General features: G+C 35.0%; 2 protein-coding genes across 2 annotated transcripts in view; one reads left to right on the top strand and one right to left on the bottom strand.

The window, feature by feature from the left end:
• The window catches only part of LOC132019763 (olfactory receptor 6C1-like), a 67,603-nt gene that overhangs the window by 39,739 nt on the left and 3,459 nt on the right, over positions 1 to 24,405 (top strand). The gene's annotated exons all lie outside the window — the stretch shown is intronic.
• LOC132019765 (olfactory receptor 6C3-like) lies at positions 21,048 to 21,980 on the bottom strand. Its single transcript, XM_059403340.1, is given in 1 exon segment — positions 21,048 to 21,980. A coding segment is annotated over 1 exon segment (933 nt).

The following is a 24,405-nucleotide window of genomic DNA, read 5'->3' as shown; positions in this document are numbered from 1 at the left end:
GATGGCAACATAGCGGTCATAGGACATGGCAGTTAGAAGGTAAAACTCAGTTATTCTCATAAAGATGAAGAAAAACAACCGAGCTGTACAAATATTGTATGAGATCATCTTGTCTCTGGTGATAATTGTGCCCAGAACTCTAAGAATACAGACAGTTGTAAAGGATATTTCTAATACAGAGAAGTTCCTGAGGAAGAAATGCATGGGGGTCTAAAGATGGGAGTCAACCAAGGTGAGAGTGATGATGGTCAAATTACTAGTGATACTTTATATATATATATATCAGTATTCTATAATTTAAAAAATATATATATATATGATAATTAATATATATATATATATGATAATTAAGAAGAGAAAAACATAGCCTCCAGCTGTGGGTCATCTGATAGCCCTAGAAGAATGGATTCTGTGGGTACTGTGCGGTTTTTCATTGCTGATCCATTCTTCCCCCCTGTAAAGCGGAAACTGTATGTTCCCCTATAGAACATAAAAAGTTAAAACATGATTGAAGTTAGAGTACAGAATTTTAAAAATATCCACAGTGATGAATAATCTATGAAACCCAAAACAAATGTTTTCCTTCAGCAACTCTCCAATTTGTACTGGGCCTCACATTCAGGTAATACATATTATTTGAAGTTAAATACTGATTTCTTTTTGTTGAAAATGCACAGTCATGAGCCATGGATAAAAAAATCTTATGCTAACATTTAAGCAGAAGCTACTTATTTTGATGTTTTTAAAAATAATATTCTAATTATTCTTGAAAATATTTAGCTCCTTTTATTAAAAAACATGAAAATATTCTAATTGATATTTTTCTTGTCCTCAATATTATAAAAACTAGTCTGGATTATGGATAATATAAATACAGGGTTTCATATCTCACAGGGGTTATTTGGGCCCACCTCCACATTTCATATTTGGAGACCTACATAGTTTAGAAAACTTCCACAAGTTTACACAATTAGTCACCATAGTATTCATCTCACTGTACAACATGCATGTTTATCCATGGGAATGTTGGTATTCCCTCATAAATTACTTTCTTAAGAGTTTGGTTGATGCTATCACACTCTTACCTTTTTTTTTTTTTTTTTTGCTTTATTGATAAAAAGATCTAATAGACAAGAAGATAACCTTCTATTAGTAAATTAAATAAATGCCTAGAGTAGTTGAAATCATTCAATGCATAATCCTTTTCCTTTTTATTTCTTTTTTTTTAAATTATAGAATACTGCTATGGAAAATGAACAAATGGATGGTCAAAATAACATCAACTAGGAAGCAGATATTCTTTCCAATTTTAAAAATAATCCTTTGTATGTGACAGAGTACATTTTTAAATTAGGTAAAAATGAACAATCCGAGATTTATTTCTATGTTCCTGCTTTAGGATTTTATTAATAGTCTCTTGATAGTAGGCAATTATTTAATTTTTAATATTTAAATGATTGTAAATCCACAAACATATATGCAAATGTGATCTTTAAAACATTTAAGTAAAATGAAGATTCCTTATATTATATTGAAGAATAACAAATTTACTTACTTCTTGATTCTTCTTGATGACCTAGTCTCAAATTTTAACAACTGATTTGCTTAAACATTTACACAATTTCAGAGTGGGTAAATTGAGTTAACAAAATATTTGGTTTCTACTGTGCTCTTAAAACAAGTGTGTTGATTTAACTTTTTCATGGTTCTTAGGAATTATAATTCTCTTTGACTCGCAATTCCCTTCATTCCTGATATAAAATGGTGACAATATTTTATTATAATTCAACTCATTCTTGCTTTTCATCTCTCTCTCAAACTCTACATACAATTCAGTTACACCTAGGTTGACTAGTACTTTCCCATTTGCCTCTATTCATATAATACAAAGCACTATTTATTCAATCATTTTCCTTTCTATTCATGCAAATATTTAAAATCAGTATTTTGTAATTCTATGATTATACATCTATAAAACCTAAGTAATATTTTCCTTAAGTTCATGGACTGTTATATTTTCCTCCAAACAGGAAATTTTGGAACAGAGGAAATTTGAAAACAGGAAATTTGGTTTTGAGAAACCAAAAATATGCAATGTTCTTTATGTCTGCCATAGAAATGGAACTGGACTTATTTTATCTGTGTCTTTTTGTTGGTCCAGGGTAATTCATTAAGTAAACAGAGTACAAGGAGAAGAATCCTTAAAGACAGAGGTGAATCATTTTTATAAATATTGATTAAGAAGTACAAACAGCAAAATGACTCAGGTAAATAGGTAAATATAGAAACGATGAGATCCTAAGTATGTGAAAGCTAGATTTAGAATTTCACACTTCTATTGCTTCTCGGCCTTTTGGCTAAGATCAAGTGTAAAATTTCAGTCTTCTGTGATTGCATAAGGAACACACATTTTTCTTCCAGAAACTGGACTTGACTTCAGTAGAATTAGTGTGCTTATATCTTTTGAATTTTGGGTATCCAGAGAAGAATTCTTTATCAGGATGAAATGGTGGAAAACACTGCTGTGGATTTCTAGTATGACTGATTGTTTTCTGAAATGGACAACCTCTTAAAGACTGATGAGGAGGTTTATACTTACATTGACCCTTTGAATTTAGGGAAGCCATTCCCAAGCCTTTTGTGGCTTTTATTGCCTTTTAACGACTTTCTTCACTGTGTTATTTACTTCCATTAAACAGCTATTTATATTTGTGTGTATGACATCTTCTCATATTGAGAATATTTGTGAATCAATAAAATAAATATCTGGAAAGCTGGCATTGGATATTTTGTCTTGTTTATTTCCAGAATTCCTTCAATGAAAGATGTCATTTTTATTACTAGAAGGGTAATGTAATATAGAAATATAGAGCATCTCAATGGCTCAGTGGCTTGGGCATCTGCCTTCGGCTTAGGTCATTGTCTCAGGGTCCTTGGATTGAGCCCCACAACAGGCTCTCTGCTCAGCAGGAAGACTGTTCCCCCTCTGTCTCTGCCTGCCTCTCTGCCTACTTGTGATCTCTCTCTCTGTGTCAAATAAATAAATAAAATAAGAAGAAATACATATGAGTACCATATGTACACATATGTGTAATATAAATTTATATTTAACAATTTATCTTATTTTCTTTGCAGTTATAAATGTGGGCATAAAACATGTGTGCATTTAATACCAGTAGTGCAGATTATTACTATTTGTGGGAGTCAGGATGCAGATTATTTACAAGATTGAAAGATGAGAGTATTTGAAAGTGGGACAAAAGAAAGAAGTGGGAAAGGATGAACAAACCACTGACTCACACATAGGAAAATATGTAGATGCTGAGATGTGTAGAATTTATAACTGCTACACATTAAAATAAGCATTGAAAATATTATTCAAGATATTTCAAGTGAAGATGGTGAAACTGATTCTCTACTTGTGAAAATTCTATTCCTTTGCCTTTAGTTTTGTATTCAAATAGCAATTCTTTTTATATTTTATTCAGAGCTTTTATTGATTACCAGGCACTGACCATAAAATTATCTCATTTTTTCAAACAAGCAGACAATACAAAACTATCTGAGGTCAGTGCTATTATTATTCAGGAAAAGAAAGATTCTGAGGCAGAAAGAATTTAAAGTGTCTGGTGTTCACCATTTTTGTGTTTGTGAGCAACACAATTTTTAGTGTCTCACAGGGAAAGGGAATGAATTTCTATCTCACAAAGCACTGTACTTCATGAAATATCCTATTAGACATGTTTCTTCTCCATATCTTTTCTCAAACTCATAGATACTGGATTGCCTCTCTCTTTCTTCCTTGATCAATCACCCTCTCACTCTCTAACTTTCTACCCTTACTGCTTTATTCCTAGTTCCTAATAGCTGTCTAGCTTTTCTCTAGGCCTTGCAATAATTTACTTTTAATGAAGACTGATTACACCTGTTACCCTCCTATCCACAAGCTAGTAGGCATCTGTTTTTTAGTAATGTGTCAATTACCTCCATGTATTCTGAGGTTGATGAGTGACTATGTTTTAGGTCAATGAAACATCATTTAAGCTACAGGTTTCACTCTCCTCAGTGGAGGATGGATTTTAATTACAAATAATGGTTTGCTCTAACATGTTCTAAATCAAATATGAAATTTATTAAATCAAATGGTTAAGGGATCCAAATCTTTTAAGACTTTCTCTAAAACCTGAACTGGAATCCTATTACTTATTACTCTCAGTATATATTAATAATCATTTTCAGTGATATATTATCATGCTCTTGTGCAGGTAAGCCCCTCCACTAGATGTCTGGTTGGCCTCATGCTTACTAACTACCATCATTTAATTGAGCTATTATTCTATAAGTTGAATTTTTAGTCTCAAAGTCTATTGATTGACAGATGATGTTGGACCTGTTAAGTTACTAGTTGTAACCCATATAGTTAAGAGAATCCTTTTTGTGTGTGAAAAAATAATAATGGTTTTCATCATGGAAGTTCCTACAATTAGAAATCTCCAATGCAAACCTTAACAAGAACTGTTCTCAATAACTTCATGAGAGATCAATAGACATCAAATAAACTGATTTTTGCATAGTTGTCAAAAGACCCAATGTAGGGCAGGGAGCCAAGATGGCAGAGAAGTAGTAGAAGGCTGAGACTACTTCAGGTAGTAGAAGATCAGCTAGATAGCTTATCTAAAGATTGCAAACACCTACAAATCCAGCAGCAGATCAAAGAGAAGAAGAACAGCAAATCTAGAAACAGAAAATCAACGACTTTCTTTTCTTTCTTTTATTTTTCTTTCTGAACCTCTTTTTTTTTTTTGAAGATTTTATTTATTTATTTGACAAATAGAGATCACAGGAGGCAGAGAGGCAGAAATAGAGGAAGGAAGTAGGCTCCCTAATGAACAGAGAGCCTGATGAGCGGCTTGACCCCAGGACCCTGGAATCATGACCTGAGCTGAAGGAAGAGGCTTTAACTCACTGAGCCACCCAGGCTTATTATCACCTTTCTCCCTCCTCACAATTTAGGGTCTCTTCTGATTTGGCTAAAGCATGTTTTCCTGGGGTTGTTGCCACCCTTTTAGTATTTTTACTTGCTCCTTCATGTACTCTTATCTGGACAAAATGACAAGGCAGAAAAATGCTCCAAAAAAAAAAAAAAAAAAAAAAAAAAAGAACAAGAGGCAGTACAAAAGGCTAGGGATCTAATCAATACAGACATTGGTAATATGTCAGATCTAGAGTTCAGAATGATGATTCTCAAGGTTCTAGCTGGGCTTGAAAAAGGTATGGAAGATATCAGAAAACCCCTCTCAGGAGATATAAAAGCCCTCTCTGGAGAAATAAAAGAACTAAAATCTACCAAGTTGAAAAAGAAAGCTATTGGGATGCCTGGGTGGCTCAGTGGTTAAACCGCTGCCTTCAGCTCAGGTCTTGATCTCAGGGTCCTGGGATCAAGCCCCGCATCGGACTGTCTGCTCAGCAGGGAGCCTGCTTCCTCCACTCTCTCTGCCTGCCTCTCTGCCTGCTTGTGATCTCTCTCTGTCAAATAAATAAATAAAATCTTTAAAAAAGAAAAAGAAAAAGAAAAAGAAAGCTATTAATGAGGTGCAATAAAAAATGGAGGCTCTCACTGCTAGGATAAATGAGGCAGAAGAAAGAATTAGCAATATAGAAGACCAAATGACAGAGAATAAAGAAGCTGAGCAAGAGGCACAAACAGCTACTGGACCACGAGGGGAGAATTCGAGAGATAAGTGACACCATAAGATGACACAACATTAGAATAATTGGGACTCCAGAAGAAAAAGAAAGAAGGAGGGGAGCAGAAAGTATACTGGAGAGAATTATTGGAGAGAATTTCCACAATATGGCAAAGGGAACAAATATCAAAATCCAGGAGGTGCACAGAACCCCCCTCAAAATCAACAAGAATGGGTCCACAGCCCATCACCTAATTATAAACTTTACAAGTCTTAGTGACAAAGAAAAAATCCTGAAAGCAGCCCAGGAAAAGAAGTCTGTAACATACAATGGTAAAAATATTAGATTGGCAGCAGACTTACCCACAGAGACCTAGGAGGCCAGAAAGAGCTGACATGATATATAGAGAACTAAATGAGAAAAACATGCATCCAAGAATACTATATCCAGCTAGGTTATCATTGAAAATAGAAGGAAAGATTAAAAGCTTTCAGGACAAACAAAAACTGAAAGAATTTGCAAACACCCAACCAGCTCTACAGGAAATATTGAAAGGGGTCCTCTAAGCAAAGAGAGAGGCCAAACGTAGTAGAACAGAAAGGAAAAGAGACAATACAGTAACAGTCACCTTACAGGCAATACAGTGGCACTAAATTCATATCTCCCAATAGTTACCCTGAATGTTAATGGGCTAAATGCCCCTGTCAAAAGACACAGGGTATCAGAATGGATTAAAAAAAAAAAACCCGCTATATTTTGCCTACAAGAAACTAATTTTGAGCCCGAAGACACCTCCAGATTTCAAGTGAGGGGGTGGAAAAGAATTTACCATGCTAATGGACATCAGAAGAAAGCAGGAGTGGCAAACCTTATATCAGATCAATTAGATTTTAAGCCAAAGACTATAATAAGAGATGAGGAAGGACACTATATCATACTCAAAAGGTCTGTCCAACAAGAAGATTAACAATTTTAAATATCTATGCCGCCATCTTGGGAGCAGCCAACTATATAAACCAATTAATAACAATTATAAAATAAATACATCAACAATAATACAATAATAGTAGGGGACTTTAACACACCCCTCACTGAAATGGACAGATCATCCAAGCAAAAGATCAACAAGGAAATAAAGGTCTCAAATGACACACTGGACCAGATGGACATCACAGACATATTCAGATCATTTCATCCCAAAGAAGAGAATACACATTCTTCTCTAGTGCACAAGGAACATTCTCCAGAATACATCACATCCTCAGTCCTAGATCAGGTCTCAACTGCTATGAAAATGTTGGGATCCTTCCATGCATATTTTCAGACCACAATGCTCTGAAGCTAGAACTCAATCCACAAGAGGAAATTTGGAAATACATTCCCAAATACATGGACACTAAACAGCATCCTTCTAAAGAATGAATTGGTCAACCAGGAAATGAAAGAAGAATTTAAAAAATTCATGGAAACAAATGATAATGAAAAGACAATGGTTCAAAATCTATGGGACACAACAAAGGCAGTCCTGAGAGGAAAATAGATAACTGTACAAGCCTTTCTCAAGCAACAAGAAAGGTCTCAAATACACAACCTACCCCTAAACCTAAAGGAGTTTGAGAAAGAACAAGAAAGACACCCTAAATCCAACAGGAGAAGAGAAATCGTAAAGATCAGAGCAGAAATCAATGAAATAGAAACCAAAAAAAACAATAGAACAAATCAACGAAACTAGGAGCTGGTTCTTTGAAAGAATTAGTAAGATTGATAAACCCCGGGCCAGACTTATCAAAAAGAAAAGAGAAAGGACCAAAATAATTAAAATTATGAATGAAAGAGGAGAGATCACAACACCGAAGAATTACAGACAATTATAAGAACATACTATGAGCAACTCTACGCCAACAAATTTGACAATCTGGAAGAATTGGATGCATTCCTAGAGACATATAAACTACCACAACTAAACCATAAAGAAATAGAAAGCCTGAACAGACCCATAACCAGTAAGGAGATTGAAACAGTCCTCAAAAATCTCCAAACAAACAAAAACCCAGGGCCAAATGGCTTTCCGGGGGAATTCTACCAAACATTTAAAGAAGAATTAATTCCTATTCCCCTGAACTATTCCAGAAAATAGAAACGGAAGGAAAACTTCCAAACTCATTTTATGAGGCCAGCATCAACTTGATCCCAAAACCAGACAAGGATCCATCAAAAAAGAGAACTACAGACCAATATCCTTGATGAACACAGATGCGAAAATTCTCACCAAAGTACTAGCCAATAGGATTCAACAGTACATTAAAAGGATCATTCACTATGACCAAGTGGGATTTATTCCAGGGCTGCAAGGTTGGTTCAACATCCACAAATTAATCAATGTGATATAATATATTAATAAAAGAAAGAACATTAACCATATGATACTCTCCATAGATGCTGAAAAATCATTTGACAAAGTACAGCATCCCTTCCTTATCAAAACTCTTCAAAGTGTAAGGATAGAGGTCACATACCTCAATATTATCAAAGCCATCTATGAAAAACCCACCGCAAATATCATTCTCAATGGAGAAAACCTGAAAACTTTTTCACCAAGGTCAGGAACACGGCAGGGATGTTCATTATCACCACTGCTATTCAACATAGTACTAGAAGTCCTAGCCTCAGCAATCAGACAACAAAAGGAAATTAAAGGCATCCAAATCTACAAAGAAGAAGTCAAACTATCACTCTTCACAGATGATATGATACTATATGTGGAAAACCCAAAAGACTCCACTCCAAAACGGCTAGAACTTGTACAGGAATTCAGTAAAGTGTCAGGATATAAAATCAATGCACAGAAATCAGTTGCATTTCTCTACACCAACAGCAAGACAGAAGAAAGAGAAATTAAGGAGTCAATCCCATTTACAATTGCACCCAACACCATAAGATACCTAGGAATTAACCTAACCAAAGAGGCACAGAATCTATACTCAGAAAACTATGAAGTACTCATGAAAGAAATAGAGGAAGACACAAAGAAATGGAAACATGTTCCATGCTCCTGGATTGGAAGAATAAATATTGTGAAAATGTCTATGCTACCTAGAGCAATCTACACATTTCATGCAATTCCTATCAAAGTACCATCCATCTTTTTCAAAGAAATGGAACAAATAATTCTAAAATTTATATGGAACCAGAAAAGACCTCGAGTAGCCAAAGGGATATTGAAAAAGAAAGCCAACGTTGGTGGCATCACAATTCCGGACTTCAAGCTCTATTACAAAGCTGTCATCGTCAAGACAGCATGGTACTGGCACAAAAACAGACACATAGATCAATGGAACAGAATAGAGAGCCCAGTAATAGACCCTCAACTCTACAGTCAACTAATCTTCGACAAAGCAGGAAAGACTGTCCAATGGAAAAAAGACAGCCTCTTCCAATAAATGGTGCTGGGAAAATTGGACAGCCACATGCAGAAAAATGAAACTGGACCATTTCCTTACACCACACACAAAAATAGACTCAAAATGGATGAAGGACCTCAATGTGCAAAAGGAATCCATCAAAATCCTTGAGGACAACACAGGCAGCAACCTCTTCGACCTCAGCTGTAACAACATCTTCCTTGGAACAACGCCAAAGGCAAGGGAAGCAAAGGCAAAAATGAACTATTGGGATTTCATCAAGATCAAAAGCTTTTGCACAGCAAAGGAAAGAGTTCACAAAATCAAAAGACAACTGACAGAATGGGAGAAGATATTTGCAAACGACATATCAGATAAAGGACGAGTGTCCAGAATCTATAAAGAACTTAGCAAACTCAACACCCAAAGAACAAATAATCCAATCAAGAAATGGGCAGAGGACATGAACAGACATTTCTGCCAAGAAGACATCCAGATGGCCAACAGACACATGAAAAAGTGCTCCATATCACTCGGCATCAGGGAAATACAAATCAAAACCACCTCACACCAGTCAGAATGGCCAAAATAAACAAGTCAGGTAATGACAGATGCAGGTGAGGATGCGGAGAAAGGGGAACCCTCCTACACTGTTGGTGGGAATGCAAGCTGGTGCAGCCACTGTGGAAAACAGCATGGAGGTTCCTCAAAATGTTGAAAATAGAACTGCCCTATGACCCAGCAATTGCACTATTCTGTATTTACCCTAAAGATACAAACGTAGTGATCCAAAGGGGCACATGCACCCTAATGTTTATAGCAGCAATGTCCACAATGTCCACAATGTCCACAATAGCCAAGCTATGGAAAGAACCTAGATGTCCATCAACAGATGAATCGATAAAGAAGAGGTTATATATATACACAATGGAATACTATGCAGCCATCAAAAGAAATGAAATCTTGCCATTTGCGACAACATGGATGGAACTAGAGTGTATCATGCTTAGTGAAATAAGTCAAGCAGAGAAAGACAACTATCATATGATCTCCTTGATATGAGGAAGTGGTGATGCAAAATGGGGGCTTAAGTGGGTAGGAGAAGAATAAATGAAAGAAGATGGGATTGGGAGGGAGACAAACCATAAGTGACTCTTAATCTCAAAAAACAAAGTGAGGGTTGCTGGGGGGAGGGGTTTTGGGAAAAGGGGTTGGGGTTATGGACATTGTGGAGGGTATGTGCTTTGGTGAGTGCTGTGAAGTGTGTAAAGTTGGTTATTCACAGACCTGTACCCCTTGGGATAAAAATATATGTTTATAAAAAATAAAAAATAATGAAAAAAAAAAAAAGAGTGAAATCAGCCATGAAGAGAAAACAAGAAGTATGCAGACTCTGGGATTCATGAAATGGTTATGCAATGCAGAGGTTTGCAGATGGCAATGTAATGGTCATAGGACATGGCAGTCAGAAGGTAAAATTCAGTGACTCCCAACAGAATAAAAACAAAAACAAAAACAAAACAAATCAAAACAAAACAAAAACAACTGAGCCATACAGTCATTAAAAGAAATGGTTTTATCTCCTGTAATCAGGGTGCCCAGGAACTTGGGTATGCTGACAGTTGTGAATGAAACCTCTGGCAAGGAGAAATTTCTGAGGAAGAAATACATGGGAGTATGGAGGTGGGAATCCAGCAAGGTAAGGGTGATAATGGTCAGGTTCCCAGTGATGCTGAGCATGTAGGTGATGAACAGAAAGACAAAGATCACCCCCTAAAGCTGTGGGTCATCTGACAATTCCAGGAGGATAAACTGTTTATCCTGTGTGGTTTTTCTTTTTTTTTTTCTTCTTCTTCTTTTGTGTAGAGAAGAAAACACAAACAGAAGGATTAGAGAAAGGGGATTGCATGTGGGAAGCCGCTGGAATTTGTCTCTGGAAGCAAACTAATTTAATTTAGTTTAGTTTAATTAATTTAATGTAAGAGAACTTTAAGACAACTTAATAAAAGTGGGTGACATGTTTTAAAGTAAGTTTTTACCATCAGCCACACTCTGTGTTTAACATAGAATGATTTTTCAAAATCCTTTATTTCACAGATTGGGAATTGATTTTAAAAAGATTTTAAAAAATCTTATCCCCATTATATACCCTACATGAGAAGAACAGGAATTTAACCTAGGTTTCTCTGAATATTTGATAACTGGAATAGAAATGCTCCCTGTTGACTCTTCAAAATAATTTTCTGAAGGATTCCCTTCCCATTGAGAAAATCTTTGTTTTCTTCCAACCACATTGTCTTGTTTCCTCATTTCTGTCACCTAATTCCCTATATTATTACTTAGTAGTATAACATAGAAAAGACAGTATGTTTGGAGGGAAGTCACTCAAATGAGGATGTGACCAAAATTTGAAAGTCAGTGAAGTTCAATTTTTAACACTGTGACAAAATTCCCAAGTTTTCACTCTGGTTTACATTTTTCTTTTCCAACCTCCTATTCCTCTTCTGAAGCCACAGTTAATGAATTCTTTGACATGATGTCCTTGGACTTTGGACAGCACAGAGTTGACAGAAGGCATGGTAGAAATTTAGGTTAATCTACAGATTCATGAGCTAAAGAAACAATGTATTTATATATAAAATTATTTTATAGAACATTTTTTCCTTCAGAGTTTCTTCTATCTAAATGTTGTTGGTATTATTCTTTATATATGAATTCTGCTTTCTATCCCATATTATAATTTTATATTTTTCCTTTTATCTACAAGAGTATTCAGTTATAAAGTTTTATTATGGCAACACCTTGGAGTATAGGATAAGACAGTACATGACATCCCTTTATATTCTTTTCCTGAATAATAATAACTTTATTAATACAATGCATTTTGAAGTGAAGCTAAATTTTTCTCAATTTATCAAACCAGTCCGTTATCATATCCCTCATTCTGTGCATTCTCACTAAATAGTAAAGTGTCAATTCAGAGTTATGAAAGACATTTTGCAAATAGGATATTTAGTTTCAAGGTGTAGAATTATTGATTACTGGTATATAATAATGCATCATAATACCGTGAAGTTTCTTGCTCTTTTTTTTCCGTTATATGCCTGAGTTCTCTTTTCACTCACTTCACACTGTTTAGCAAAAAAAATGTTGCTGTTGATTACTTAAGGCAAATTCCAACTGAGATGGATAGTGCCAACGCTATGGGGAAAGCACGTGAAAGTCACAGGAAATGAACAATTCTTTTGCTATTTCTCAGGACTGGAGGAAGCAGGCTAAAGGGCTTTTAAACAGACCCATAGTGACATATTTTGTAAACAAACTTGTGGTAATTCAGGTGTATGATCGATATTTCAATCATAACAGTCATTGTTCTCAATGAACAATTCTCTATCATTAACACTGTGTGTACAACTCTTTGATCTGTAAGTTATTTCTTCTTCTGATGTTTTTGGTAGAGTGATGAAAAATATATCCAAGACTCTAAAACATCATTTCAAGCTCTGCTTCCTAACTGCTTATCCATGTTTATTTTACCCAGTCACATGTAACTTATGTTCACAAAATTTGTAGTCCCATTTGCTCCTTTCTTTTCAATGAATTCTATTCTGTCATGGATATCTAATTGTTGAATCAAGTGTGTCATTCATTGAAAGTGAAAATTAACAAATTGTATAAACAGCTACTTGCTATTTTGTTAAATAAAATAACTGGAAATGATTTTTAGGACACTTCTGTCATTCCATATACATTTTGAAAAAAGAAAAATAGCATTCTCCAGGTTGTCCAATTTAAAGAAACAACAATTTTTTAAGGCCTACTAAAGATGAAGAGATTGTTTTCTTTATTTTTGTAATAATTAGAAGTAGTAAAAGCACCATGATTCCACAATATAATTGGAAACTAACTTTATCATCCTGCACTCTCTTCCTAATTTAAAGAGAGAGAATTCTTTAGTTCTGTATAATAAATTCTCTCTTCGTAAGTTAAATCTCCTTAAAGAAAGGTGTGAACACATAAATCCGAGGAAATTTTTGTCCACAAATTAGTACACAATTTTCCAATTCTCTTTCTCTCTCATATGACACTCCTTTACTTGGTGTTAGATTTAGATGTGAGGCTAATTTGTCAAATCAGAGAACAAAATATTGGTTTAATGTGGTATCTCAAGTAATAATTCAGGTTATAACAACCACTAACTTTTTTTTTTTTTATTCCTGACCATGTTTACTGACAACTAATGTCGTGCAAGAACTTTATGGTGACTGAATAGAAAAGAATCTCATGAACGACCAATTTAGGTTTTTTTTTCCCCCCCAGATTATTACTTTAGTAATGTCTCAGAATTTTCCTCAAATTTGATCAGAATCTTGTTTCCCTCAGTCCCCTGTGGGGAAAAAAAATCACCTTGTTTTTTTCCGAATAGAAAGGGAGAATTTGGATCCCAAATCAGATCAAAGCATCAACCAGTATGAATAGGAATAATGAAGGAAAAGCAGTAATCATATAAATTACTCTCAAAATCTGTAGGTTTTCATAAAGATATTCTACATATATCCTGATTATCTCAATTTGTTATTGTTAACTAGGTATCTATATTTGGGTATAATTTTTAATGTAAAGAAGGAAAGAAATTCTTCAAAAGCATAAAGCATCAGAACTTAATTTTTATTTATAAGATATGATATTATTGGGGCGCTTGTGGGCTTTGTCTTCAAAGAGAAATGGATTAAAAATGCAACTCATAGTATTGTGACTTTGGACAAGTTACTTAATCTCTCTAAATTTTACTTTTTCCTTCATTTAAAAAAATAGGAATAATAATTTATGGAATAGTCACGAGGACTAATTTAAGAAAAAGTAAAATTAAATCATACAAAATCTGTATAAAATGTACTCCCAAAAAGTGGTTAATATTATCTTTATTCTCCCCAAAATGAAGTCAATGAACATATTTGAAGAATATAGCCCCAGTTTAAATAACAAAACCATCTTTGAGACAGTGAAAACTGTGTGCTGAATGAAGGACCCCAGGTCAGAACTATACTATAGCCTATAAGTTTTAACATTCTTTTTATAACCAGCTTATGCTAACTAAGAAACTGTGGCCAGCTGGCCATAGATAAGGGAGTCAGCAAGCAGCATAACAGGATAACGAATAGCAAAAATCTGTGTTTAACCCAGCTGTTTCTGGCTTCTGTATAATAATGCTTCTAATGTTCTGCTAAGAAATGAAAAATTGCTTAAACCCTCAACTCTAAGGAGCAAGAGGCTGGCTGAGGACAAAGCAAAAGCTGGCGCCTTGCACCCCCCGCCTTCACCTGCTCCCCTCCATATGTGTAGCATTATAAATAGTTAACTTACAGAAATCACAGTCCTGCAGGGTAGGAGTCTCCCTTGGTTTGCAAATGTTCTTGAGATTTACAACAAAGAAGTTACCTTACGTTTGATAGCAGGAATGTAACATTTCACCAGGAGACTCCCAATTGTCTTTATGTTAGTGCCTCATTAGAGGGAAAATGGCCTTGGCTTGATAGTAACCAGGTCTTCAATATCCTGATAGTGCTTTCATTCGCATGCGTGGGCTAACTGGCCAGTTCTGCTTCTGTAAGATTGCTTTGTCTGCTTTCGCGCTCGGGTCCCCTGATCAACTCCACTGACGCCAAGTATGCCTGTTCAAACTATCAATCAGTCAGCTCAGCCCCTCCTGAAACTTGTTTGTATCTGTCCATAAAAATCCTGCACCACCCCAGCCTGGTGTGCTCAGCTAGCAGGAGCTACTGACCACCCGCAGGCGCCTGCAGAAACAATAAAGAACCTCTTGCTGTTTGCATCATGTGGCAGTGTTGAATTCTTGGGTAAGGGGATCCGCAGGTCTTTCAGTGCACTTATCTCATTTACTCAGTGCGAGTTATCTATGTTAATTTGAAGACACTGACAATGAAGGAGATTAAGTATAATAAGCAAGATCAGACATCAGATGTTAGTTGATAGTAGAATTGGAGAAGATCAAATTGAGAGACAATAATTGTATGAAAAGTAATAGAGGAATAAGATATTATGACAAACAGGAAATGTAACATACTCATTTTTCATAATCCTTGATAAATACAGCTGACATAAGAAACCCAAATTATTCTATGTATTCCAAAATAAAGTTAAGGTAAACATTAATGAATCTGTGCTAAAAAAACCAAATTTTCCATTGGCTACAACTTTATAATCTTACCTCTATTTGTCACACAATGACATCATCAGCTGGTTGAAATGGTTAAAAAAAAAAAAAGCAAATTGACAACTATTTCAGTTTTAGGTTAAGAGATTCAGTATTTTAAAAATCAGTCTTTCTCAATACATTGAAGTTACTTTATTTCTGTAGCTAATATTCTTTTACACACTTTTCCCTATAGCTATGGGAGCAAAAATAGTGAAGAGAAGTTAGATTTGGAGTTACTTTGGACCTTTTGGAAGAAGATTCCATGTGGATTGTCTCTTGCCTAATGCACATGTTTTATTTACCATATATATCCATGTCTCAGAGCAAATACTCCAGTAAATCAAATGTGCCAACAGGGGCCTAGAGGAAAATACACTAAGGATTGTACAAATGTTATCAACAGTTGCACTAATATTGGAACGAGAAACTTTTGGGATAATACCCAAAGAGATAAAAAAAAGGGCATAAGAAATCAGCCAGAAGCACTTGGAATATTTTGCATATAATCTAAATGAAAAATAACTAAATATGCAGTTTTTGGGGAACATTTCCTGCATTTCCTGAATCAGGATTTCTCTCAAGAATAGAATCTCCTATGTCTTCTTTTGCTGAGTAAAATACTGAGACGACTTAATTTCATCTGAAAACATTAGATTTTATCATATACTAAAACATCTCCATAAAAGTGGCACTCCAAGCTAGTAGGTATGAAATAAAGTATTCAAAAACACTGAATATAGAATGATAAGGAGAATGGGATAGAGTTCAGTGCTCAGTGATTTCCCATTGAAAGGCATGAAAAACTATTGAAGGACCCCAGGTCAGAACTATAGTATAGCCTATAAGTTTTAACATTCTTTTTATAACCAGCTCATGCTAACTAAGAAACTGTGGCCAGCTGACCATAGATAAGGGAGTCAGCAAGCAGCATAACAGGATAACGAATAGCAAAAATCTGTGTTTAACCCAGCTGTTTCTGGCTTCTGTATAATAATGCTTCTAATGCTTTGCTAAGAAATGAAAAATTGCTTAAACCCTCGTTCGCTGTGTAATCAAATAAAGTTATACCCTTCCCCTGTTAAGAATTTCCCCTACTACTAAGTAAAATTGATAAGGGTTGCCTCCCGTACCAAGGCCGGAGAGGTACGGTTCAGCACGTACGCTAGCTGGAGACGTGCGGTTCAGCACGTATACAGATAAAGGTTAGAAACGTGCAATTCAACACGTACCCTCTACTGTACACTACCTGAACGGTGACTGGCCAGAATGTATGGTTGGTTTTAAAGGATTGGCTACCTATGTGTAGGCCTTACTGTAATGCTTTGAAATTACTGGCTAGAAAAGTGAGGGCTCTGATGTAATGGACTGTAAAATTCTATATTAAGGGACTCCCGAAACAGATCGGTGCTCTCAGGCACTGACCCATCCTGGTGAAGTGTCCCTGGGAATCCGAGCATGCCCGAATAAAATCCTCTTGCTTATTGCATCCAGTGGTCTGTGAGTGCGTCCTTGGGTGCGGGTCCTCTAGGGTCTTTCATTATGGATTAAATACTCATTGAACTCTTCAGTCTTTTCCAAGAATCACTTGAAGTCATTCTCCCATCATAGTAATGGTGCTGATTCTTGAGAAGCATCTACTACCCAGAAAATCCCTTTCCATTTGAAGGATGTGCTGGGTTTATCCCTGTAATTGATGGAAACATAAAATCTAGTAAATTGGCAGGATTTTACAATTCTGATTTCTTTCTGTCTCATTTTAGAAAATTATCAAAAAAGCAATCTGTTGAATCAATCACTATTTTTTTCCTTCAACAAATATCTTCACTGATCTGCTACATTTAAATAGTATATAAAGCACTGGGGATAAAACGGAATCAAAATAGATAAGATTTCTATTGCCACACAATTACTAAAAATCAAGGGAAGCCAAATGAGAGAAAATGTTTTGAAAGTTATAAAGTAACCTATCAGTTCAGAACTTTTTTAGTACACCAAACCATTTTTTAATCAGCAAATTTACTCCATTATACCAAATAATGTATACTATTGAACCCATTATTTTTTTGTCATTTTTCAAATATAAAATTATACAAAATTGTACTTTAACATTTTCTGACTTGTCTGTTGATTCCCATTTCACCAAAAGTTGCCCCAAAGTAGTGATTTTTTTGCTTGTTAAATATTCTAAATTATTCTGATTCAACCACAGTATTTAATAAATTATGTGATCCAAGTAATTTAAGAGTGATGATCTAATTGTTCATATCAAAGTTAATCAGTAAAACCAGCATATCATTAAAAAGAGCTATTTTAACAGATACCTAATTTCTATTGAAGTTTTCATATATACATAAGTTTATTACTTTCAGGACTTAAAACTTCTAAAAAATATTTTTAGTTTTATATGTAAGTTCCCATGATATATAAGAATATCAATGGAAGGCAGTGTATCACAAGGATTTTTTTTTTAAAGGAGTTTTAGATCCAAGAGAGATAGATTCAAATTCAAGCTTTGTTATTTATTCACATTAAAGGCCTTTCTTTCTCCATTTCTTTTTTTGGGGGGAGGAACATTTCCTGAATTTCCTGAATTATTTCTTTTTTTAAAGACTTTATTTAATTATTTGACAGATAGAGATCCCAAGTAGGCAGAGAGGCAGGCAGAGGGGGGCAGGGAAGCAGGCTCCCTGCTGAGCAGAGAGCCTGATGCAGGGCTTGATCCCAGGACCCTGGAATCATGACCTGAGCGAAAGGCAGAGGCTTTAACCCACTGAGCCACCCAGGCACCCCTCTTTCTTCATTTCTAAAAAAGTTTAACAATGTAAATTTTTAGCGAATTAAATAAAACATAGTATGTGGAACTCTCTGTTTCTATAAGAAGAAGTAGCTTGAGAGAGATCAATAGTCATGCAAGGAATGTATAGAAATGTGAGATTAAACAGAAAAATAATGTGGTCTAAGACATATGACACCTTCAGTTTGCAGTTCTGCATGTAAGATGTCACAAATCACCACCTGGGTATAACAATAAGTAAAAGGAGGAACAGCCTGAAAAATCAACTCAGTTTGGATCCGTAGAGCAGGCAAATCACTGCCCTCAAGATTGAAAATCAGACAGATAAATATAAGAAGTGAAGATTTAAGGGAACAGAGGCTACTGAGCAGGAACTGCCATAAGGTCCAGTGCTAGAGTAGGAAAACCTCAAGTATAATGTCAGAAAAATCACTTCATGCTTCTTCATGGGAAGAGGAAAAGGGACCGTTTTTAAATACATGAGAGTGCTGTGCTCTTAAGAAAGCCAGCCCTCACAAAGAGCCAGCCCTCACAGAAATCTAGCTGACCAGAGTCTAACCTGCTGGGACATGATAGAGCTTAACTCACCCCAGACAGGGAAATACCCAACTCCAGTATCCTCTAGACTTCCATTGGGAAAAAGAAAATACCCAACTTCAGCCCACTCTAACCTTCCTGTTCTATTTAAGTGGGGAGAAAAATCCGAAAACACTCACGAAGTTTATAATCCAGAGGCTGGAGGCTCACTAAAACACTGAGCTCTAACCATAGGACTATAGAATCTGTCCCCTTCTCCCATGCCTAACCATAACATTTCTTTTCCTTTTTTTCTTTTATTGTGATTTTTAAAATTAACATATAATAATAACAAATAATAATAACATATAATTAACATTATTTGCCCCAGTGGTGCATGTTTGTGAGTCACTAGTCTTAACACAATTCACAGCACTCACCATAGCCCATACCCTTCCCAATGTCCATCACCCAGCCCCCCATCTCTCCTCCGACACCCCCTACAATCCTCAGTTTCTTACCTAAGATTAAGAGTCTCTTACAATTTGTCTCCCTCCCTGGCCCCATATTGTTTCATTTTTCCCTCCCTTTCTCCCACAACCTCCCGCCCAGATCTTAAATTCCTCAGAGAGATCATATGATAATTGTCTTTCTCTTACTGGCTTACTTCACCAAGCATAATACCCTCTAGTTCAATCCATATCATTGCAAATGGCAAGAATTTTTTTTTTTTTTTTTGAGAACATCACATTTCTAAACGTCTATCTGTTCTGTATTTGTTTTTGTTTTTTGTTGTTGTTGTTGTTGTTGTTGTTTTTTCCCAGTGCATTGTGTCTGGGTGTCAAGAAGAGTACAAACATAACAAAGGTAAAAATAAAATTTTGGAGAGGCAGAGAATGATTCAGAACGAGACATGGGTGAGGTGTTAGAATATTAAGACTGGAAATTTGAAATAAATGTGATTAATATTGCAAGGATCTAGTGGATAAAGTAGATGAAATGTAAGAACAGAAGGGAAAGATAAGCAGAGAAAATTACAATCCAAAAACCCCACACAAAAAACAACCACAACCACCACCAACAACAACAAAAACACTTCCTGAAGAAATAAAGAATTCCTTGGAGAAAAGAGATTAAATGTTTGTGTTGTCAATATTCAGGCTGGATGGAATTGTTAAGAAAAATGCTTTAGAAAGAAGGAAAATAATATAGTTCACTATGTCAGAGATTTACATAATGTAAGAAAGAGCACTGCAGAAAGAAGAGTCTAAGGTAAAATTTTAAAAAAAAATTGTTAACTTAGGGCACTTGGCATACTCTAGGTATTATAGGCTGCTGAGAATAAGAAGGATCTAGATGGCAAGATGTTGCTTCAAGGACCTGAGGTAACACAGAAACAGAGCGAGCAAGAGATCAAACTCCATGAAATAAGAAAATAAGGAAACGGGCAAAATCTTCGAATTTGATCTTCTTCGAAGATCCCTGTAAAAGTGTGAGAAGGCACATCCTTGGAAAAGGTCTGAGAGGCCCCCAGAATTTTGTGGACTGAAACTAGACTGAAGGGTGATGGTCTTACTCTGTACAAATCCAGGTTTATAAGACTGTGAGAGGCCGTTGTTTTCTCAAATGTATCAACCCAAAGGTACAAGAAACATGAAGAAACAGAGAAAATTTCTCTAATCAAATAACAAAATTTTCATTAGCAGAGTCTAGAGAAATATAAAGCACATCTGACAAATTATTCAAAATAACTGTCATAATATACTCAAGGAATTAGGAAAACGGCATGTGTTTTAGTTTTATTGCATTTGCTTCAAATCTTTAACAGGTATAAATAGTTTTTTAAGATTTTATTTATTTATCTGACAGAACAAGTGAGAGCAAGAGAAGGCCCGAGTAGACAGAGCGGTGGTCAGAGGGAGAGGGAGAAGCAGGCTCTCTGCTGAGCAGGGGGCCTGATGCGGGACTCCATCTCAGGACCTGGGATCATGACCTGAATGGAAGGCAGATGCTTAACTGACTGAGCCACCCAGGTGCCCCAACTATAAATACTTAATAAAATGGTAGAGAACATGGAAATTCTATAAATAGTACATAATATCATGATCAATATTTACCCTGTAATATGTACTATATTTCACAAAATACAAAGCTCTACATTTAAAGTGCAAATCACAACTACTTATTACTTCTAAGAACAGAATTTAATATACAATACTTTGGGAGTGTAGATTTTTTAAATTAGCACATAATGTATTATTTGCCCCAGATATATAGGTCTGTGAATCATCAGACTTACACATTTCACAGCACACACCATAGACTATAAGAAGAAGCATATTGATATAGATATTAGGAATTTCAGGATTTTACCTAGTTACTCTTTAGACTCTCCTTCCCTCCCACCCCCGCCCCAGGAGAAATATTTAATTTACTTGAAGAAAATATTTACTTTATGGATCACATCTCTGAAGGCTTGTTTTACTTGCCGGTTTCTCAGAGTGTAAATGAAGGGGTTTAGCATAGGGGCAACAGAGGTGTTGAGAATAGCTACTCCTTTTGTCAATGATGCCTTTTCTTTTGCAGAGGGATTAGCATACATAAATATACAGCTTCCATAAGAAATGGAAATGACAATCATATGAGAGGAGCATGTGGAGAAAGCCTTTTTTCTCTGACTGGCAGATGGGAATCTCAAAATCGTTCTGATAATATACATATAAGATAAAATCACCAGTGCCAAAGTGAATAGCAGAGCAACCAAAGCAAAGTAAAAACCAATCAGTTCTAGGAGCCACGTATCTGAACAGGATAGTTGTAGAAGGGGAAAATAGTCACAGGCAAAGTGATCGATGACATTGGAAGCGCAGTAATCCAGCTGGAGCAGAAGCATGAGGGGTGGGAAAATGGTCAGGAACCCGCCCAGCCACGCACAGAGCACAAGCACTGTGCAGACTTTCCTGCTCATGATGGTGGTGTAATGAAGAGGCTTGCAGATGGCAACATAGCGGTCATAAGACATGGCAGTTAGAATGTAAAATTCTGTCACCCCCATGAAAATAAGGAAAAAGAGTTGGGCTGCACAGTTGTTATAGGAAATAGTTTTATCCCTGGTGATAATTGCTCCCAGAAATCTAGGAATACACAGAGTTGTAAATGAGATTTCTAAGAAAGAGAAGTTTCGGAGGAAGAAATACATTGGTGTCTGCAGATGAGGGTCCACCAAGGCTAGAGTGATGATAGTCAGGTTTCCAGTGACACTTTATAAGTATGTGATAAATAAGAAGAGAAAAATCACAATCTGAAGGTCAGGATCATCAGAAAGGCCTAGCAGGACAAACTCTGTGATCACTGTGTGGTTCATTCCTCTCTTGCTCTCCCTCCTTCTCTCTGTCTCCTGTTTCTTTAAAGATATCTAGATGGCAAAAGCATTAAAGGGAGGATATGAAAGGTGTAATTCATGATGATCAATATCACCATCACTGATACAATTATAAAATATATTCTATACTTCATGTTGATCTTATTTTGATCCTCTTGTTTGCATTTGGTTATAATGCATATTTGTGAGTTTTGCTTTATTACTTTTCTTATTTGAAATGTCGCAGAAGTTTGTTAATCTTCATGCAATAATCTTTCTTATGTATTTATAAGTTATACCACCACCTAAAAACAGAAATGTTCTTAATTCCATCACAAGGTAGTGAAAGAAGGCTTAAGTAACAACCTTTATACATCTTCTGACATAAGAAATCAATTAATGATTTTCTTACAAGTAATTTATCACTATTAATTATTTAATTTAATCATTAATTTTATTTTATATATTAATAATTTGGGGTATAATTTTCAAAATAGTGTGAGAATGCTGTATACATATATAGTAGCATATTATATATACTTACTGTGTGAGAGAGGTAATAGCCCTATTATTTTTTTTAACAAATAAAGAATATATTCACTTACTCATTTATTGTTTTTTCTTGTAATTCCATCAAAATGAATGTTTCACTAGTTTTTCATTAATTTTCATATCTTCTGTGACTTGCTAGAAATATACATACAAAAATATTTTTATTTTTGAGCTTAATGGAGCTGCACCTTTTTTTAAAAAATTTTACACTGAAGCACAAATTTGAAAAGTAACTACTTGCCTCAGATATTAGCAGTTCTGTCACCCAGATTGTTGCCCAGTGCCTATTCCATTTGAACATCCTTCTTCCTGAGCTATTAGCTTTATGAAAAAAAAAATCTGGTTCTCTTGTAATTCTGTCTCACACTTATCTTTTACATGAGAACAGTGATCCATAAGGATATTTCAGAAACATACAGGAAAATGTCTTCTATTTGTACTAACATACAGACAATTCCCAGTTGTGCTGGATATCCTGTGCTATAGATTTTAATTATTAAATTTATGACAGTTATCTCCTTTATATTTTAAGAGTTAAATTTGTGCTGTGAAGAACAGAATGCAAATCATTGCTTCTCTGCCAGACTTCAGCAAAGTTCACTCTGATCAAATTTGATTCGATTTGATTAGATTTCCTTTGATGGCTCGAAGGAAACAGTTCAGGAAATAAATACAAAATGTCAGAAAACCTTAAAAAATGTGGAAATAATATGATAGTCCTCTTCAATAATGTTAATCTAAAAACTTAGGAAAGCACTAATTAAAGAGAGGACTGAGAAGGATATAACATCATTGGTGTATGAGTGAGAATTCTTAAACTAGATTGATTTTCCTCCACTTGCACTTATAGCTCAAATTTTCCAAGTCAATTTGTTTTGACCTCAAAAGAAAGTTGTTCATTGATCTAGTGGGAACAAGACCAAGTCCAGGTCAGACTGTATATTTACAGACCACGAGGGATTCCTGGAAGCCATCCTTACATTTCTCAGTAGCCTTTTAATTCTTTTCTATAGTGAATCTCCCTTGAGAATGGTTGTGTTCATTTTTGTATCCCACAGAGGACCTAAAATGTTGACTTCTACAAAATAATTAATCCATTAATCACAATTTCTTAATATTTTGTGAATAATAAAAACTTGTGAAACCTTTTTTATAAAAATAAACTCAATCTAATTTATTTTTAATCATCCGGAAATATAAATCTTTCTAAATATGCCCTTTTTATTATTTATCCTTAGACTTTCTTGGTGTTGAAGCATTGAGAAACAAGGTTATTTTGTAATTCTAAGTTAAATAATAACTATTATAAGGCACCTTTTAGTTATATTTTTTAAAAATTCCAATATACATGTTAATTTAACCCTCAGTACAAATAGGAATATTTAATTACAGTGTCAATTTGCCCATCTAATTTTTAAAATTGGCCTTTATATTTATTTGTCTTATCTTTAATATTCTAATGAGAAATATCACCAAGTACTAATATTTTACTTATTTGAAATTCTGGATAGTGAATTATTATTGATTTTTAAATGCCATTTTTATATGTCCCAAATATTTTGATAATAAAAATTATACTACATGTAATCAGTTAAAAGTAAGGCATACATTTGTTATATAATTATATAAACTAATAATACGCATTAAATAATAACTATTTAATATTAAATAAGTGCTGTATATATAAAAATAATAACAAGACATAAGTACTTTAACATAAAAAATACAATTGTCAGTTTGTATAATCAGATAATGACATAGTTACCGATGCAGAAGTAAATCACAGTTGGAATGCAAGACTTTTCGGAAATTACTTACTGGAAGAGAGGAATTAGAACAGAGTGGGAAGAAAAATGGAAGGAAAATGTAGGCATAA

The sequence above is a fragment of the Mustela nigripes genome, chromosome 6 (genome assembly GCF_022355385.1).
Source record: "Mustela nigripes isolate SB6536 chromosome 6, MUSNIG.SB6536, whole genome shotgun sequence".
In the NCBI taxonomy this organism is placed as follows: domain Eukaryota; kingdom Metazoa; phylum Chordata; class Mammalia; order Carnivora; family Mustelidae; genus Mustela; species Mustela nigripes.
The sequence above is the reverse complement of the archived record's forward strand: the minus strand, read 5'-3'. Positions and strand labels throughout refer to the sequence as shown.